Source organism: Chiloscyllium plagiosum, chromosome 24, assembly GCF_004010195.1.
Source record: "Chiloscyllium plagiosum isolate BGI_BamShark_2017 chromosome 24, ASM401019v2, whole genome shotgun sequence".
In the NCBI taxonomy this organism is placed as follows: Eukaryota; Metazoa; Chordata; class Chondrichthyes; order Orectolobiformes; family Hemiscylliidae; genus Chiloscyllium; species Chiloscyllium plagiosum.
In genome coordinates, this window is record NC_057733.1 from 45942668 (window position 1) to 45964128 (window position 21461).

Here is a 21461-nt window from a genome sequence, read left to right on the forward strand (position 1 = left end):
TCACTCATAGTGCCCGGAGATGTGCTGATTAGGATGGATTGTCCATGCTAAATTGCCCACAGTGCCCAGAGATGTGCTGGTTAGGGTGGATTGGCCATGCTAAATTGCCCACACCGCCCAGAGATGTGCAGGTTAGAGTGGATTGGCCATGCTAAATTGCCCATAGTGCCCAGGGATGTGCTGGTTAGGGTGGATTGGCCATGCTAAATTGCCCATAGTGTCCAGAGATGTGCAGGTTAGGCGGATTGGCCATGATAAATTACCCATAGTGCCCAGGAATGTGCAGGTTAGGATGAATTGGCCATGCTAAATTGCCCACAGTGTCCATGGATATGCAGGTTAGGGTAGATTGGCCATGCTAAATTGCCCACAGTGCCCAGAGATGTGCAGGTTAGGGTGGATTGGCCATGCTAAATTGCCCACCGTGCCCAGAGATGTGCTGGTTAGGGTGGATTGGCCATGCTAAATTGCCCACAGTTTCCATGGATGTGCAGGTTAGGCTGGATTGGCCATGGGAAATGCAGGGTTACAGGGATTGTGTAGGATGCTCTTCGGAGGGTTGGTGTGGGCATGATAGTCTGAATGGCCTGCTTCCACTCTGTCGGGATTCTATGAAAGCTCTGTTGGTATAGTGGTAGTGCCCCTACCTCTGTATAGGACATTGGTAAGGTCACATCTGGAGTCCCACAGGCAATTCTGGTCACCCTGCTGTAGGAAGAATGTTTCTAAACTGGAATGAGTGCAAAAATGATTTACAAGGATGTTACCAAGACTGGAGAGTTTGGATAGGTTTGGACATATTTCCCTAGCGTGAAGGAGGCTAAGGGGTAATCTTGTAGAGGTTGACAAAGTCATGAGGGGCATACGTACAGTGAATAGCCAAGATCCTTTCCCCAGAGTAGGGGCGTCCAAAACTAGAGGGCATAGGTTTAAATTGAGAGGGGAAAGATTTGAAAGGGACCTGAGGCACTACTTTTTCACACAGAGGGTGATGCGTGTATGGAATGAGCTGCCAGAGGAAGTGGTGGAGGCTGGCACAATTACAGCATTTAAAAGGCGTTTGGACAGGTGCGTGCATCGGAAAGGGATATAGGGCAAACTCAGACGAATGGGACTAGTTCAGTTTAGGAAACGGGGTCAGCATGGACCGGTCAGGTCGAAGGGTCTGTTTCTGTGCTGTATGACTCCATAACTCTGAGGCAGGAGGACTTGGCTGAAGCCCCACTCGCTGTAGTGGCATGTCATTACATCCCTGAATAGGTTGATGGTGGGGATGGAGAAATCTAACGCAGGGAGGGGATGTTTGAGAGTCAAGTTACTTACTCCCTGGATGCAATGGAGTGGGAAGGTGCCAGTGAGCCTTGTGGCTGGACAATGAATCCAGAAACCCAGGTAATGTCCCAGGGACCTGGATTCAAATCCTACCATGGCAGGTGGTAGAATTTGAATTCAATCAACTTCTGAAATTAAGAATCTAATGACAACCATGACTTGATTGCCAGGAAAAACCCCATCTGGTTCAACTGGTGTCCTTTAGGGAAGGAAGCTGCTATCGTTACCAGGTCTGGCCTACATATAACTCCAGACTCACAGCAATGTGATTGGCTCTTAACTGCCCTCTTGGTAATTAGGGATGGGCAATAAATGCTGGCCCAGTAACATCCTCATCATTAAAAAGCTACACTAGATCAGTGTTAAGGTTCTGAGATGAGAATTTGTCAGAGTCATAATAGCATGCTGATAGTGAAAAGGTTTGAACACATGCCTTGAAATTACTCAATGACCATCACGATGTTGAGTCAGATACATTTTTTTTTAAAACACTGTGGAATGTGATGGTCCTGAAAGAATTAAGTGGCTAGGCTGGGGTAAAATCACTCAGCCCTCCCCCAGAGAGTCGCAGGATGCTGCAGTGTAAAGCTGACAGAAACACTGTGCTTTATGCAACACGAAAGGCAGAGATTGTTCCAAATGTAGTCGGGGGCGGGGGGGAGGTTCTTGATCCCAGCACTGGCATGCAATTAGCAGATACATTTCAGATTGCCCGGTGACCTCACATCCTGAGAAGCGTGGGAGGGGTGCAGAAGGAATCAGAATATTGGTTGCACACGCTGGAACGGCGACCGTGTTGTTTCTACTCGGGATCAGCTGCAGCACTGTCTGCGAGTGAACCAGCTGCACTGGTGCTGAGGTCATTCTGAACAGACATTGCAACAGTATAAAGAGCGTACATTTCTGAGTGGTTAAAGCTTTCCCACTCTGCTGGTGCATTTGGCAAACCCATTCATGCCAAAGGGATGATTTTGGGTAAAGTTACCACCTGCATCCGTAACATCCTGATTGTGTGAAAATATAATTCAGGCTCACCAAGCTCAGCCAGCAGCTCCATTTGACACAGAGAAGATAGAGGTCATGTGCTTTCTCTCTCTGAATTCCCAGCACTTGCAGGCAGAATATGATTGACAAGATTAAAAATGTCATGAGGCAGTGACAATTTATTACTGTTCCTCCCCATTGAAAACAAACACAAGGAGGGTTTTGTACTTAAAATACAGGACAAAAGCGAAGACAAACTTGATCCCTCTTCCTCCCGTGCCAATACACTGTCTCTTGTCTAGAAAAGTGGTCATGTTCCCAGGAGCACTCACTGGCTCACAAGAGTAAAGGGAGCTCAAATGCCTTCTTTGCGCTACCTTGGCACAACAACCAGACTCAGTTGTTTTCTTGCTGAGGGACACTTCAATGCGATGTCCTCGCCACCTCTTACAGGAGACATGAAACCAAGAATAATAAGACCTTTTCTTTGATTCCGTGCTTTCTCAAATTTTCAGATCACATCGCCAGCAGGACAGCCCTTCCAGAGACGGCAACACAGTCAACGGTGAATGTCACTGGGGTCATCAACCTTAACTCTAAACTCCATGAAGTCTCATGACATCAGGCTATACACGGGTAAGGAAATCTTCCACTGATTCCCACATGCCGCAGCCCATTCCCTGGTTGATGAAGAGGTGTTCCTGCTGGATGACTATCAACTGGAAGAAACCTAAGAGCAGAAAGGGCTTCAATGTTCATCAGCAAGAGTGGCTCGCTAAAACCCTTACTGATCACACTGGCCAAGTTCCAAATTGTGTAGCTGATAAACTGTATTAGCATCTTATTAAGCTGGAGACAGTTCAGAGGAGATTTACCAGGATGTTACTGGGAATGGAGGATTTAATTTGTAAGGAGAAGCTAGATAGGCTGGGACTTTTTCCACTGGAGTGTAGGAGTTTGAGGGGTGACCTTACAGAGGGTTATCAAATCATGCAGGGTATAGATAAGGTGAATGGCAGGTGTCTTTTTCCCTAGGGTGGGGGATTTCAAGACTAGGGGCACATTTTTAAGGCGAGAGGAGAAAGATTTACAAAAGACACGAGGGACAATTTATTTTCACACAGACGGTAGTTGGCATGTGGAATGAACTTCCTGAGGAAGTGGTGGATGTCGGTACAGTTATAACATTTAAAAGACATTTGGATAAGTTCATGAATAAGAAATGTTTGGAGGGATCTGGGCCAAGTGCAGTCAGGTAGGTCTAGTTTAATTTGGGATTATGGTCAGCATGTCTCCTGTAAGAACTGAAGGGTCTGTTCCTGTGCAGTTTTACTCTATGACTGGGTCTGTGGCATTTGGTGAGGGAATCAATAAGAGGGAAAAAGCTCCTTGAACTCACCCTCACCAAACTACTGGTCACAATCTGCATCCGTGACAAACTAGTATCAGTGACCGTCCCACAATCCTAGTGTATCCAAGGTCCTGGCTGCAAACTGAGCATACTTTCCATTGTGTTGTGCTTCTACACCAGATGGACTGCGGTGGTTCATGAAGGTGGATCCCACTACCTTCTCAAGGGCGGATAAGAATGGGCAATACATGCTAGGCCAGCCAGCAACACCCACATCCTGTGAACACGTTTTGTTTCAAAAGGTGCTGCAACAAATCAGGCCATTCAGCCCATCAGATTCATTTTTATTTGCAGATGGGATGTGGGTGTCATTGGCAAAGCATTTATTGCCCATCTCTAGTCACCCCTGAGAAGGTGGTGGTGAGCTGCCTTCTTGAACTGCTGCAATCCATGTGATGTAGTTGTCCCACAGTGATGTTAGGGAGGGAGGTCCGGGTGACAGTGACGATATATTTCCAAGTCAGGATGGTGAGTGCTCCATGCTCCATACATGCAACCATACACACTACTAATATAACTTTCTGTTCCTCTTTCCCTTGTGTTGACTGGTTGAATAATATTGACTTGGATCATACCAATTTTAAGAATTCTGTCACACCCTGCATAAAATACAACTACAGATAAAATCACACATTTCTTGGCAGATATGGTTTTGTTACAGAGAGCTATTGCCAGCACTGATTTGAGTATGCAGCGAATATCATTGGGAATACAACTTTATCCCACAAGAGGGATAAATACTGTGTTTCAATGTTACCTCCAGGTATTTGTCTGTGAGGTGTATTACATTTTAATCAGGACATGCAGCATAGTCAGTTCAACTAAATCAGACTGAAGAATCTGATTCCAGCTATTTCTAGGAAAGAGAAACGTCAAAATCCCTTCCGACTGATATTAGAAAGGCTGGAGCATGATCTCATGACGGATGGTCATAAAATATTCAACAGCGAATCATTTGTGTTTGAAAGACACATAAATGCTGCACAATAAATGTTTGATTCCAGATGATACTTTGAGTTGTGTATATATAATGTACAAAGAATAAAAGGTACAGTAATCCACTGCATCATCTCTCCACCACTGCCACCTCACCACCCCCCCCCTCCCCCCACCCCACACCATGAGCATCTAAATAAATAGGGAATTATTTCAAAACCAAAACATATTTTGTGCTGCTGGCTTCAAACTACATGAAATCTACCCAATCGCAGGTTCCACAAAGCGCAGTTAATCTCTTGGGCAAAAGTAAGTATAAGTATTCCTTAATCCTTGAAGCCAATCATATCAAACTCAGAACACTGATCTACCATTGCATTTGCACTGTCCACCTTGCCTAAAGGTAACACCACTCCCAGTCGTAGCAAGATGGTAACCATCATTTTTCAAGTAATTTTCACCCTCTTAGCCTAAGCCAAATTTTTCAGTATCCGATACAATTCCCTAAACATGATATTTAACAAAGTGTGTCTCCAAAATAACTAACTCAATATCATTTTGCTTTTTGCCACAAATGTGTTCCGTATATCCACTATTCCAAGGGGGCAAGGTTTGTGTGTTAAACCCTGGTCCCATATGTGGCTTTCTGCTTTTAATCCTGATCATTCTTGTGTTCAGAAAACCAAGTCAAATTCTTTCCTGATATCCACGTGATGTAGACTTTGACATCTCCAGTTCCAAACACTGGACTCTGTCAGTTTCCTTCAATGAAAACCACATTTATGTAAAGTGCGGTGCTGGAAAAGCACAGCAAGTCAAGGAGCATCCAAGGAGGAGGAGAATCGACATTTCAGGTATAAATCCTTCATCAGGAAACATCGATTCTCCCACTTCTTGGATGCTGCCTGACCTGCTGCGCTTTTCCAGCAACACATTCTCGACTCTGATCTCCAGCATCTGCAGTCCTCACTTTCTCCACATGTATGTAAAAGCATACAGTCCAGAAAATGCACAAAGTATGAATGATTTAATCAATCCTGCTTGGTAAAATCAATTTAGCAAAAATAATTTATATTTATATGGCAATTTTTAATGTAATAAAATGCACTCAGGCATAAAAACATAACATCGAGCCACTGAAAGAGGTTTTGGATCAGATAATCAAAACTTTGGTCAAGTAAGTTATTTCTTAGAAAAAAAATTCTGATGTTGAAAATCAGAAGCAAAACAAAAATTGCTGGTGAAACTCAGCAGGTCTAGAGGCATCTGTGGAGAGAAATCAGAGTGAACATTTCAGATCCAGTGACCCTTCTTCAGAACTCAGACCCATTCTGAACAAAGGTCACTGGACCCGAAATGTTAACTCTGTTCTCTCTCCATGGATGCTGCCAGACTTGCTGAGGTTTTTCCAAGTCATTTTTGAGTGCATTTTATAGGAGCAGTGAGAGATGGAGATGGGGAAAGGTTTAGGAAGGGGATTCCAGAGCGCAGGACCCAGTCATCCAAAGGTATGACCACCGATTGTAATGCAATTAAAACCAGGGATGCTCAACAGGACAGAATAAGAGGAACACAGATATTTGAGAGGTTTGTGAGGCAGGAGGAGATTAATGAGTTAAAGAGAGGAAAGGCCACAGAGGGATTAAAAAGCAAGATAAAGAACATTTCAAAATCAAGGGTACTGCTTGACTGGGTTAAAGACAACCACTTCACATCCTATATCCCAAAAACATTCAATCCTCTTTGTAATTCTTGGATCAGGGAGACAAATAATAATTGTAATTAAAACACACAGACAATGCTCTCCAGAGAGGTATCTGGAGAAATCTATATCTTCAAGCCTTGTTTAGCCGTAGCTTCAAGGTAACAATAGGAGATATTCATTGATTTGTTTAATGGAAATGAAACTTAAAGGTGGACTATAAAAACGATGAAAGCAAGTGGCCTATCTTTCTAAAATGTTTGAAAATGTTTTTTCGATGCATAAACTCCATCAGTTAGTCCAGTTTTGCACACTATTACCAAATATTCACGATCACCCATCCATCACCTAATCTTTCTAAGATCCACAAGATGACTTTTTCCCAGTTTAGCATCATTCCCCAAAAATGAATGGTGTGTAATGGCAACATCATTAGACTGTAACACAGTGTGTCAGACTAAAGTTCTGGGGATATGGGTTTGAATTCTGCAAGGGCAGATGATGAAATTTGAATTAAATGAAAATCTGAAATTAAAAGTCAGCCGAACAAAATGATTGTTGCAAATACCGGTCGGGTTCACTCAGTTCCCTCAGCAAAGGAGATTTGTTGTTCTTACCTGCTCTGGCCTACATGCAACTACAGACCCAGTGCAATTAGTAAACCCTTAATTGCTCTCCAAAATTGCCTGGCAAGCCACCGAGTACAAGAGCAATTGAGTTTGGACATCAAATGCTGGGCATATCCTTTGAAGAAATGAAACAAAAATGGCAACTAGGGATGTAGTACAAAAGGATAAATATGATGTTGACACTTCTGCATAATGTCTTAGTTGTCATTTTATTTTCATTTGAAAGGTGAAGAACTTAAGAGGAAAGGAAGTGTTTCATTCCTTTGCTGTTGCTTTGCCAACCTCTAACACATTGCTCTGACAAGAGATGGGATGTGGCAGGTGATCCACTCCTGCTAAGGCAGCACAGCACACCCAGGCCAGGTTTCAGAAGGCAAGGCATTGGAAGATACCACATGCATCCACACTCACTGCCTTTGGTTCTGCATATCCCAGGAGCCAGCCCCGCTACAAAGTAGCACACAGAGAGGCCATTCATAACAACAGACCGATGCCAGTGCTCACACATCACTGGAGCTGCCTCCCGCCCCTCAGTCAGCTACAGGAGAGGCTACAGTAAAAAATAGTATCTACAAAAGCACAAAAAACATTCAAATATCATGTCATGTCAGGAACAAATGGGCTTTCAAGAATCAACAACGATGATCATGCATCATTTTAATTCATTATTTAAGTATATATTTTCCAGAAAAGTATTGCCAATATTTTATGCTTTTCATGATGAAATGTCGTTTCTTTAAATACATTCTAGGGCTTCAAGTAGTGCTGTAGAACAGAGGGACCTAGGGGTTCAGGTACATAATTCTTTGGAATTTGCTTCACGTATTGACAGGGTGCTTAAAATGGTATTTAGCTCGCTTACCTTCATTGTTCATTCTTTTGAGTGGAGGAGTTGGGAAATCATTTTGAAGTTGTACAGGACATTGGTGAGGCCTCTTCTGGAATACTGTATTCAGTTTTGGTTATAAGAATGCCGGGTATGGAAGGTTTGAGTTGTGAAAAAAGGCTGTATAGGCTGGGACCTTTTTTTCAGTGGAGTGTAGGAGGTTGAGAGGTGACCTGATAGAAGTTTATAAAATAATGAGAGGTATAGATGGAGTTAATGGTAGTTGTCTTTTCCCTGGGGCATTTCAAGACTAGGCGGTGCATTTTCAAGTTGAGAGGAGAGAGATTTAAGAAAGACATGAGGAGCAAACGTTTTACACAGAGGGTGATTTGCCTGTAGAATGGACTTCCTGAGGAAGTAGTGGATATGGGTACAATTATTATGTTTAAAAGATATTTGGATAAGTACAGGACTAGGAAAGGTTTGCAGGGATAGGGGCCAGGAACAGGCAGGTGGGATTAGGTTAGTTTGGGATTACGTCCGGTTGGACTGAAGGGACTGTTTCGATGCTCTCTGACTCTATGACAAGGACTGTGTTGATAACAGCTTACTGATGAGCTGTGTTGTTCCATTAACACCATCACAGAAGAAGTATAATTCATTCTAAAAGCTTTGAGGTTTCACACACTGTACTCCACCAATATTCAGTGTTGGGTATCCATCGCACATCTGTTATCCTAACCATAACTGAGCTCTGGGTGCAAAGGCCTTACAGATAAAATGATTTCCCATGAAACATTCTGGCAATACCCAATGGTTCTTTTGTTCCTGTATTTTACATCATATGGAGCTCAATTCTAGAAGGCTACATGAAGACTGGAAAAAAAAAATCTGTGTACACTTCATTTCCAAGCCATATGATTTTCTAAAGGGCAGACTGGAGATAATTGCATGTTCCCAATAAGATGCACAGGAGATACAGAAAGATAAATGCTAACTTACAATAAAATCTAAAAGTAAAAAGATCAAAAAACCCAACTTGGCCCTAACAAATACTATCATTAAAGACAATAACAAGCAGCTGCTTAACATTAACACCTCATGGTAAAGTGCATCACTGGCAAGGTAGGCATTTATTGTCCGTCAGAAGCTGGTGGTGAGAGCCATTCCTGAACCACTATTGAAGGAGCCATGGTGAATTCCTGCGGTGCATCTTGTAGATGGCACAGTTGCATAGTTTGCCAGTGATGGTGGGAATGTAGTGGCAGATGACTTCTCAGTGTTGCTGGAGCTACGTACAGCCAGGCAAGCACCTTTATTTAGCTCAGAGCAAAGCACAATCTGATTGGTTGGCTGCACTGTTAATATCAAGACCAATGGGGGGAAAGAATATGATTCAGGCCAGTCCAATCAGATTGCAGCAATACCTCATCAACAGTCTTCTCCTAGGTCTGAAAGAACACCTCAAGAACAACAAAACTAAGAGTATGCAATACAACAGCCAGCATCAACTGCTGCAGAACCCATAGACATTTTACAAAGTAAATGATTACTCTCAAGGAGGATAAAGTGCCGTGAACAAATGTAAGGGGAGGCAATGACCTAGTGGTATTATTGCTGGCTTGTTAATATAGAGACTTAGGTATTGTTCAAATCCTGCCATGGTAGATGGTGGAATTTGAATTCAATTTAAAAAATCTGGAATTAAGAATGATGATGACCATACATTGGGAAAACCCATCTAGTTCACTAATACTCCTTAGGGAAGGAAATCTGGCCTATGTGTGACCCCAGATCCACAGGAATGTGGTTATAGGGTTGGCCTAGCCTGTGAATGAGCCCCAAAGAAAAGGGATTTGAAATTTCCTTTCAGTTTTTCTTCAAAATGTTTTCTTCCTGTGACATCAAGGGCCACAGGTAGAAAACACCTGAACATGGATACGACATGGTGCGATTTCCTAATCAAAGTATGCATTCCATTATGCACCATATTCGTCTGCTCGCCCGATACAGAAAATGCACAGATTAATTTCACTTCATTGCCCCGCAAGGTCATGGAAAACAAAATTACTCAAAATACAAAAGGGAGCTGGAAGATAAATCAGAAATTGGGTTGCGTGGAGGAAGCCAGGGTACAAGTTGTGTCTTGACTTTCTTATGATCGAGGATAGAGAGATGTACCAAATCCTTTCCAATCCACTCCTGCACTGGTCACCACAACTTTTACACGCAATCCGAGAGGTGAACAGGGTATTGTAGCTGAAGCATTGACTCCAACTTAAACTGTGACAAGTATGAGGAACAATTCAGTTGGGTTCCTTTTGTCAACAAGGAATAACCAGTTTATTACAAATAAAGCCTTCTCAAACAAAATTTATTGACAAAAATAGTTTTTACAGTGCAAAGACATTTATGATTTATATTCTAAAATCCCAACCTCAACGTGAGGCAAATATAAGTAACAGGTAAAGCAATGGTCAAATGCCCCACAGGACACATCAAATAGCAATTGTAATCAAACAGATTTTATCAGTTTCTCAAAAATCATACACACTCAACCCTCCCCCAAGCCACCCTTGCAACCCAACCCTCCAGAGATTAGCGAAATTGTTGTGACCAATTTTCATTAAAATGTCACAAAGGGTTACAGTTCTTCACATCTGACAAACTGGCCTCCAATCTCCCAGAAGAGGACCATTGTCTCTAAGCTGTGAAGTTGTGCTGAAACTCTGAGGTTCCACACATGGCGATCAGCGTGCTAATGCATTCACTTCCAGTTTCAGAGTTCCGCACACAGGAAAACAAATGACAGAGTTTTGCTCAAGAACTGTTCCATCATGGACTGCGTCCTTTCTTTCCTAGAATTACACTCCCCGGGATCTTTGTAAACTACACTCCAGGCCTTTACTGACTGGACCAACTCCAGCTTCTTCACTACCAGTGAGCTTCACCAAAGCCTGCCCTGCCCATGGACTGGTTTCCTGAGCAGTAGCTCATTTGGAAAAAGGAAATATGCTTATGGTATTTCAACTCCCACTCTGTGCCGTGCTGAACAATTGATTGTGTACTGACTACTTTTGAGACGTTCCCAGCTGTTAGTAGTTCGCTGAGCCCCCTACTATACGGATCCACTCTTGTTCAGTTGCCTTTGACAGTACAGCTAATAGCAATTCTGCCCAGCACACTTTGCTTCTCTCTCACGCACCCAAACACTCTGACTTCCAACCTCACTGCCTGCCACCTTTGAATACTCCCATTTATCTCTCAGCCCCCTTGATGAAGGGCTTACGTCTAAAACGTCGACTCTCCTGCTCCTCGGATGCTGCCTGACCTGCTGTGCTTTTCCAGTGCCACACTCTCGACTCCTTTGAACACTACATCATAAACCCTTAGCTATTCAAATCCTTGCAACAGGTTCCACCTTATTACCAAGCAGAATTGAACGTAACTGATATTTTAGAACAGTCAAATGTAACACTGTTGGAAATGTCTGTAGTCTTGAATGTTACAACGTTTACCCAGCACTCACTTCAAATTGATATGACAAAATAAAATTTTATCACAGATTTATTAATCTTCATTGAGCCACCTTTCAATAAGGCATCTACCCAAAACTACAGCTCGAGTGCAAGGTAAATATTCGACGGCTCAGCACTCATGTGGAACACCCGTTGAAGAATATGACACTTAACTCCTTTAAGTAAAGGTATTTAAAGGAAAGTAAACCTTACAGCTGTGCTGGTGCTATTCAAAGCCCTCCCCTTTCCTCCCATCAAACTCCTCTCATGGAATATTATTTAATTCTGGTCTCCCTCCTATTGAAAGGATATTGTGAAACTTTAAAGGGTTCAGAAAAGATTTACAAGGTTGTTGCCAGGTTTGGAGGATTTGAGCTACAGGGAGAGGCTGAACAGGCTGGGGCTGTTTTCCCTGGAACATCGGAGGCTGAGGGGTAACCTTATCGAGGTTTACAAAATTATGAGGAGCATGGATAGGGTAAAGAGACAAAGTCTTTTCCCTAGGGTGGGGGAGTCCAGAACAAGAAGGGACACGTTTAAGGTGGGAGGGGAAAGATTTAAAAAGGACCTAAGGGGCAACTTTTTCACAGAGGATGATGCATGTATGGAATTTGCTGCCAGAGGAAGTGGTGGAGGCTGGTACAATTACAGCATTTAAAAGGCAGCTGGATGGGTATATGAATAGGAAGGGTTTGGAGGGATATGGGTCAAGTGCTGGCAAATGGGACTAGATTAGATTAGGATATCTGGTCAGCATGGACAAGTCGGACCGAAGGGTCTGTTTCTGTGCTGTACATCTTTATGACTCTATAAGTAAATGTAGCAACCAGGCAATGCTGATGGTCCAGGACTCAGGACACAAATATGCTCCCCCCAATACCCTTACAGACAGTCTTGCTTCTGTTTTTGAGCTAGTTATCCAGAAGGGTAATTCAATATTTGGGAGAAATTGTGTTTGATTATTAAATTTGGTAGTAAAAAGCTGGCACCAATAAAAGTCACTGTAAAACAATGATAAATTGATTAAACATCTTCCCAGTTTCCCTAATTCCATTCCTGGTCAACTGTGACTCAATTGGTAGCATTGTCTCTTCAGAGTCATAATGTTCTGGGTTCAAATTCCAACACCAAGACCGGAGTGCCAAAACCCTGAGTGGCACTCCTTTCAGTGCTGAGTGAGTACTGCTACCTCTTTCATAGAAGATGTTAAAGTGAGGCCCCATCTGCTGGTTCAGGTGGATGTGAAAGATACCACGCCACTATTTCAAACAGCAAGAGAGTTCTCCCTGGATGTCAGTGAACATCTTTCCCTCAAACAAAATCATGAAGGTCATTATTAGATTGCCATGTGTGGGCGTTTGCTGTGCGCAAATTGGTTGTCACGTTTCGAGCATTAAAAATACAATTACACTTCAAGGATAGTTCATTTGAGACATCCAGTGGTCACGAAAGGCACTATTTAAATGCAAGTCTTTCATTCTATGTAAGTATGATCCAATCCTGTCCCACATCAACATGGCTAGTCCTATTACATCACAGCGAGAGGAGTTGACAATGAATAATGCTTTACCCGGAGATATCAAAGGAGAGGAGAACATGCGAAAAAGTGACTGCTCAACAACCTCACTGACAGCTCTGAATGCGCTTACTTTGACAGATTACTTGGTTTACAGAGGAGTCATTTTCTGGTTAAATCTGACCTATGTCAAGAGGCAGTTAAACATTCAATGACAACTATCTGAACAAAGCTTTTTCCATTTAGCAAGTACATAATTTGATTCGCCACTCTGAAACATCTCAAAAGCTCTCTTCAAAACACAATTTACCACACTCTAACGGTATCACAAGCTTCTGGACAGAGACTAGAAATTCATCAAAGGTTCAGCTTTATCAATGGCCTAACAGCCGTTAGTGCAGACCTGATATATAATGGAGCTGTGAAGATGTATAATCCATATATTCAACATTGATGTTCAACTCCACGACTAATTCAAACTAGCTCTGCATTGATATTGGTACAGAATTTTCCGTAGGGTCCTTGAACATATATCGGTTTTCCATGTTGCTCATCACACATCATTTTCCTTTTGGCCTGTCGTGTTGCCATTACTGATACAGCAAATTTGGGCTTCAAATGAAATACAATCTGCACTCACCTCCTCGCTGCCCTGATGTCCAATGGCCTGTTCCCGTCACAGGTGTTAAAAAAAAACAAAAAATAAATAAATATTAGTATCTTTCTTCTCGCTGGGTTTTTGATTTTTGTTTTGGAGAGAATGAAACTGATCTCCTTTTGGCTAATTTCAATCATTGTGACTTCAGTCAAATAGAATAATTCCACCTGAACACAAAGTCTTAAGCAGCTTTTCAAACAGCAGCTTATTCTGTGAAACAGTAATATGGCACTTCAGTCTTTAAATTATTTTAGATTTAATCAAAATCACCTCCCTACTTCTATGTCATTAACTTCAAGTCGTTAAAAGCTATTCTTCCAATAAACAAATTTATGTCGGTCTTCATGCTGTCACCTTTGTTTTATGCATTCACGGAAGGAGGGTGTCACTGGCTAGTTCATTTATTGTTCATCCCCAAGAAGGGCAGTTAAGAGTCAACCGCATTGTTCTGACTCTCAAGCGGTCTAAAAAACTCTTCACTAAAGGGCATTAATGAGCCAGATAGATTTTCTTTTCCCCCCCAACAATTGATCCATGGTGGAAGATGTGGTGGATGTGGTGGATGCTGGGACAGTGAGTAAGGAGGACTTAGACAGATTTTTAATTGGTAATGGGTTGAAGGGATATGGGGACAAGGCAGGAAAATGGGGGTGAGGAGCATATAAGAATGGTGGAGCAGACTTGATGGGCCAAATGGGCTAATTATGCTCCAATAGCTTATGAACTTATGAACTATGGTCATCATCAGGCTCTTAATTCCATATTTTTATTTAATTCATATTCCACCATCTCCCACAGCGGGATTCAAATCCAGGTCCCCAGAACATTACCTGGATTGCTGGATTAACTGTCCAGCGATAATGCTGCTAGGCCATCACCTTCCCTAGACTTGACTATTCTATGCCACCACACTCCAGCTGGTCTCTGACATTCTACCTGCCTTAAACCTGAGGGCACCAGGCTTAACATAAATTAAGTCACTCCAAGTCCCATTGCACTACTGTCCTGCGCTTGCTGACCCACACTGATACCCTGTGAGGGTTGGATAGTCTGGTTGGCTAGTTTGCTGGATTGTAACACACAGAGTGAATGGGGCTGGTTAACGTGTTGGAAGAGCCGTGCAACTCATAGATGCCTTTGCCCTGCCCCACGGAGTTCCATGCAGCTAATTATTGCTCTGTGATGAAGAGAGAGAGACAAAGAGAAAGAGAGAGAGAGAGAGAGAGAGAGAAAGCCAAAGCCCTTTGGAATTATGCCCAATTGTACTGAATTGACATTATGTGGAGGTGCCAATGTTGGACTGGGGTGGACTAAATCAAAAATCATACAACACTGGGTTATAGTCTAACAGGTTTATTTGGAAGTTCTAGCTTTCAGACCACAGCGCTCTGAAAACTAATACTTCCGAATAAACCTGTTGGACTATAATCTGGTGATGTGTGATTTTTAACTGAATCGACATTGGCTCTGGTCAAGCAACATCTTGACTGTAAAATTCCCATCTTTGTTTCCAAATCACTCCGTGGTGGTGACCCTATGTGGAGACTGGAATTCCTTTAATGCAGAGATGTGGGGCAAGGACAATGAGGCAGGAAGACAATTCGAGTGGATGGTGCTGTCACATTCAAAAGGAAGTTGGATAGATACTTGACAGGAAGCTGAGGATGATGAGAGGGACCTGCCTATAAACAAACAGGCAGATTGGGGACCTTCAAGCCTGAACCATCAATTTACAAGATCATGGCTTTTAACAACAATCCAAAGATGTGCAGGTTAGGTGAGTTGGTCATACTAAATTGCCCACAGTGTCCAGGGATGTATAGGTTAGGTACATTAGTCAGGGGTAAATGCAGAGTAATAGGGTATGGGAATGGGCCTGGGTGGGTTACTCTTCGGAGGGTCGGTGTGGATTTGTTTGGCCGAATGGCCTGATTCTACATGGTAGGGATTCTAAAAAATAAAATGAGTGACAGTAGTATTTGGGATGTTTAGCCACACTGGAAAGCTCTGTTCTGGTTTTGCCTATTGTTATGTTCCAATTATCGGTCTGTAGTCATTGTTAGGCTGAAACAAAGATATCTGATTGTGTGATTTACTGCAAACGTCATGTTTATATATTCCCGTTTGAAGTCTCAGGGCCACAATGTTCTAAAATCTCTATCTCAATTCTTCTATTTTTACAACAGCCTCCATGAGATTAGTCTAAAAATGTCTTTGCAAAATGTTTCTCAACAGCAGTGTAACAGCGTGCAGAATTACTTCCTGATCTCGCACTTCCACCTGTCACTGCACTGGTCAGCTGCAGTACTATACTTTAAGAGCAGTGCCTTCAGTGCAAAATTCTCAAATGGAGGAGCTCAATCTTCCACAGATTTCTTAACTCAGGAAGTTTTAGAGTGAGGGCATTGTGTGTGTTCTCAGGGTTCATCTCATGCTAAAATCCAGTTGATCTTGCGTTCAGCTTTAATTTACAGCTACTTTCAAAGTCAGTGATAAAGACGTGGCAGCTGCACAGCAGAGATATCACAGAATCTCAACAGTGCAGATAGAGGCCATTTGGCCCATCAGGTCTGCACCAACCCTCGGAAGAGCACCAGCCCCCACCCTATCCCCATATTTACCATTGCTAATCCACCTAACCTGGTCCTCTTTGGACTGTGGGAGGAAACCAGATGAAACCAATGCAGACATGGGGAGAACGTGCAAAACTCCACACAGATAGTCGCTCGAGGCTGGAATTGAATCGAGGACCCTGGTGCTGTGAGGTATCCACTGAGCCATCATGCCACCTCAAGGCAAGGTACTGATCTTACCAACAAAAGGCAAGAGAGCCAAAGGACAGTGTTACCTGCCTGGTGCTAGAGCAAAGATCATCTCCTTAGAGCTGAAGAGAGGTTGGGAGGGAAAGAATCCAATTGTTGCACTCACCTCTTAGAACAAGGAATTCTGATGGACAGTTAGGGGCTAAATTAGAAAGACCAACCACAAAAGTTAGAATCTGGAACCACAAGCAAATTGGCAAGAAGTGACTAAGAGAGTTGAATGTGTTGTTCAAAAATTGGTGTGGACTTTGAAATAAATATGTTTCAATTCATGGGGCACTCGCAGCAATACTGGGGCATAAGGCAACTGCTCCATTAGTGTGTGTCCTACTGAAATCAAAACCATAGCAAATCACACAACTTGAGCTGTAGAGAATACTTTTAACCAAAATGGGAGGGAGGGGGTCAGGATTCACAAAGTTAAGGAGAAAGGACAATGTGGGTTATAATAATTAGAGTTTGACAGGAAGGGAAAGACTGCACAAACATAAGAGTGCACCAGGAAATAGGGTCAGAGTAAGAAAAATGGTAAAAGGACAAAACGAACAGCTTTTTATCTGAATGCATGTCACGTTCAATAGATGGCACAAATAGAAACTCATGGATATGATATCAGTCAATAGAGAGTCGGGGTTGCAGAATTAGAATTAGTTTTATTGTCACATATACTCACATGAGTACAGTGAAAAGGTTACAAGTCACCACTGACAGCACCATCTTGGGTACCAAGATACCTAGGTACAGATCCATAAAAACCAAATTCTTAGGAAAAAAGATTATAAAAATAAAGAAATAAGAAGTCCAGCAATGAATTAGAAAAATAGAGAAATAAGAGAGTTTGGAGTAACAGTTCTTCTACCCAAGACTGTGTTGGGCTTTATCTTGTAGCCTGGGGTTCGAGAACGTGCTGAGGCCAACAGTTCAAGCCCACGCTAAGGCTGGGATTCTGAGTCCATGCCGAGGCCAGGAATTCGAGTCAAGTCCACACTGAGGCTGGAGAGTTTGAGTCCCACAGTGAGAACAGAGCTCTGAGTCCACGCTGAGGCCTGGAGTTCAAGTCCGCACTGAGGCCAGGAGTTTGAGTCCACACTCAGGCTGGGAGTTCAAGTCCATGCTGAGGCAGGAGTCCGAGTCCACACTGAGGCCAGGAGTTCGAGTCCACACTGAGGCCGGGAGTCCGAGTTCACACTGAGGCCGGGAATTCAAGTCCGCGCTGAGGCCGGGAGCGAGAGTCCATGCTGAGGTCAGGAGTCCGAGACCACACTGAAGCCGGGAGTCCGAGACCACACTGAGGCAGGAGTCCGAGTCCCAACTGAGGTCAGGAGTTTGAGTCCCGCACTGAGGCCGGGAGACCGAGACCTCGCTGAGGCCGGGAGTCCAAGTCCCATACTGAGGCCGGGAGTCCAAGTCCCATACTGAGCTGGGGGCTTGAGTCCACACTGAGGCTGGGGGCATGAGTCCACACTGAGGCTGGGGGCTTGAGTCCACACTGAGGCTGGGGGCTTGAGTCCACACTGAGGCTGGGAGTCTGCAGTGACATTCACACCACATATCACCAATGGGTGAGGACAGGGTGGTTAAAAGAAAAACAGAACGCGAGAAGGGAGAGAAAAAAAGAAGAGGAGCAGATGAGCATCGGCTCAGGAATCCTTCTCCGCCACCACCTTGGAGAAAAGAAGAGTCAGCTTCTATTTGACATTTCAAAAGGACAAGATAAAGCAAGAGTGGTGGGAAGCTCTGTTAATAAAGGATGATATGTGTGGTGTACTGTAGTGGGAAATGATCTCGGTTTGAAAGATTTAAAATTTAGAATCAGTTTGGATGGAGATAAGAAATGACCAAGAGAAGGAGGTCACAAACAGTTACAGCGTATTGGTCTCCTAAAGGTAGCTACACTACAGGACAGAGTCTAAACCAAGAGAATATGGAGGCTTGTGGGAACTGCAGTAGTTGTGGACAATTTTGATATTTATAAAGATCCGCCAAATCAAATTTGGCAAAGATTATTTTAAGAATGAGTCCATACAGTGTGGCTCAGTTCCTTAGAGAATTAAGTTCTGGAAATAACCAGAGTTGGTAATGTATGAGGAGACGTTTATTTGGCAATCATGGATCCCATGTGAGTTAACCTTCTGGATAGCGTACCAAGAGGATCTTTTAAGGACACAATTGCAGGACATTTTAAAAATCATGCTTTCAATCAATATAATGCTATGGAAGGGAATAGTGTGCTTGGCAGGTTTATTAGAATTCACTGAGGGGTAAGGAGCTGGGTGGGTAAGGGGGAACCAGTAGATGCAGTGTATTTGGTATCCAAAAGACATTTGATAAAGTGTCACCTAAAAAAGTTGCCACAAAGCTGGGCGCTAACAGTACTGAGGTGATTTATCAGCAGTAGCTATCTAACCCGAACCAGTGGGAGGACAAATAGATCATTTTCAGGTTGGCAATTTCTAACTAACAAGGTCTCACAGCGATCAGTACCGGACCCGCAACTATTTGTTTAAGAGGCAGAATGTATTGAAGCCAGATCCTTTACATTTATAAGATCTGAGGGGTAACCTTATAGAGCTTTATAAAATCATAAGGGAAAGACAAGGTCTTTTCCCTGGGATGGGGGAGTCCAAAACTAGAGGTCATAGATTTAAGGTCGAGAGGGGAAAGATATAAAAGGGATATAAGGGGCAATGTTTTCATGGAGAGGTGGTGCACATATGGAATGAGCTGCCAGAGGAAGTGGTGGAGACTGGTACAATTACAACATTTAAATGGCATCTGGATGGGTTCATGAATAGGAAGGGTTTACAGAGATATGGGGAGAAAGTGAGGACTGCAGATGCTGGCGATCAGAGCTGAAAATGTGTTGCTGGAAAAGCGCAGCAGGTCAGGCAGCATCCAGGGAACAGAAGAATCGACGTTTCCTGAAGAAGGGCTTATGCCCGAAACGTCGATTCTCCTGTTCCCTGGATGCTGCCTGACCTTACAGAGATATGGGCCAAGTGTTGGCAAATAGGACTAGATCAAGTTGGGATATCTGGTCGGCATGGACGAGTTGGACTGAAGGGTCTGTTTCCATGCTGTACATCTCTATGACTCTATAACAGCATGTTGTGAGGAAGGCACAATCAGTTAGAGGAACAGAATTGGTTGAAAAATCAGAGGGCACTCATTGAAGGAACTGGCAAAAGAACAAAGAGTGACACCAGGTTAAAAATAAGCTCCTTTGGCTTTGATTGGTTAGAATGTGGAATCCACTGCCGGAGAGTGCAATGAAGGCAAATTTAACCGAAGCATTAACTGAGGGGGATTGGACAAGCGCCCAAAGAAAAGGAATTTTCAGAGAAAGTGGGGGGGGGTAGCACCAGCTGAGCTGTTTTTGCTGAGAGCCAGCACCAATATGATGGGCTGAATGACTTCCTTCTGTGCTGTATTCTGGCTTGACTTCATGTACTGCATGATGAGTGCAGTTATTACGTGAGGGGATATATAATTGACAGTGAGCTTTTACTTCAATCCAGTGTCAGGTCAAACCCAAGCTCCAGACTTAGCCTGCAGTTGTCAGTATGAAGAAAAATTGCTTCATCCCAAAACATAATGCAAAGACAGGGAGAGTGAGGAACATCACAGGGGCAGTCTCAAGAACTTTAATTGATGTGCAGTAAGAGCAACAATAGAGAGTGAGTGCCAGCAAAAAAATAAATTACAAAACATTGTTACACGACAAGAAGAATGGCAGAAAATCAGAGACACAGAATTATAGAGTCATGGAGATGTACAGCACAGAAACAGACCGTTCGGTCCAACTCGTCCAAGCTAACCAGATATCCAAAATTAATCTGGTCCTATTTGCCAGCACTTGGCCCATATTCCTCTAAACCCTTCCTATTCATACATCCATCCAGATGCCGTTTAAATGTTGTCACTGCACCAGCCTCCACCACTTCCTGTCAGCTTGCTCCAGACACGCACCACCCTCTGTGTGAAAAGTTGCCCCTCATGTCCATTTTAAATCCTTCCCCTCTCACCTTAAACCTATACCCTCTAGTTTTGGACTCCCCAGTCTGGGGAAAAGACCTGCTACTCACCCTATCCATATCCCTCATGATGTTATAAACCTCGAGAAGGTCACCCCAGAGCTCTGACACTTCAGGGAATAAAACCAGCTTCTCACTATAACTCAAAATCTTCAACCCTACCAACATCCTTATATATCTTTTCTGAACCCTTTCAGGTTTAACAACATTGTTCCTACAGTAGAGAGACCAGAACCGAACGCTGTATTCTAAAAGCAGCCTAGCCAATATCCTCTGCAGCCACAGCAGGACATCCCAACTCCTATACTCAATGCACTGACCAATGAAGGAAAATGTACCGAATGCCTTCTTCAGCACCCTGTCTATCTGTGACTGCACTTTCAAGGAACTATGCACCTGCACCACTAGGTCTCTGTTTGGCAACACTCCCTGGGGCCCTACCATTAACTGAGCAAGTCCTGTCCTAGTTTGCCTTACCAAAATGCAACACCTTACATTTATTGGAATTAAACTCCATCTGCCTATCGGCCCATCTGATCAAGATCATGTTGTACTCTGAGGTAACCTTCTTCACTGTCCACTGCACCACCACAAACGTACTGATCCTACCTTTTATATTCACATCCAAATCATTTATTGCACGAACTGACTGGTGGGGTTTTAGTTTGTCCAGATGAAAGGCAATTCTCAATTGTTCTTCCTTGGTAAACTTAGATAGTCAGCTTATTATTACAGGGGATGTATGGCAGGTCACCTCAGTCTTGTCTAATGGGTACCCTGTGGCATGTGAGAATGCCAATGTCCTGGGAAAACGCACACCCAAGGAATGTTCGCAATGGGAAGAGACTGAGACCCAGCTACAGAACTTGTTCAGATGGTCACGACAGGTCAATGGCTAGCACATATCAGGAGCTGCTCAGCTTAAAGATGTGTACATGGACAGGGACTGGGTGACTGCCAGGCAGGTAAGGAATGCCAGGCAGGTAAGGAAGGCCAGGCAGGTAAGGAAGGCAAGGCAGGTAAGGAAGGCCAGGCAGGTAAGGAAGGCAAGGCAGGTAAGGAAGGCCAGGGAGGTAAGGGGGGGCCAGGCAGG

The 21461-nt window shown here is 43.4% G+C and overlaps 1 protein-coding gene across 3 annotated transcripts in view; it reads right to left on the reverse strand.

The window, feature by feature from the left end:
- The window catches only part of LOC122562236 (serine/threonine-protein kinase LMTK1-like), a 359515-nt gene that overhangs the window by 291874 nt on the left and 46180 nt on the right, over positions 1 to 21461 (reverse strand). For 2 of the 3 annotated variants that reach the window (XM_043714969.1, XM_043714971.1), the window contains exon 2: positions 13495 to 13521. The exons of the other annotated variant lie outside the window; for it this stretch is intronic. In XM_043714969.1, coding sequence (XP_043570904.1) covers positions 13495 to 13521 — 27 coding nt within the window. The remainder of the gene's footprint in view (positions 1 to 13494; positions 13522 to 21461) is intronic. 3 annotated transcript variants of the gene reach the window in all.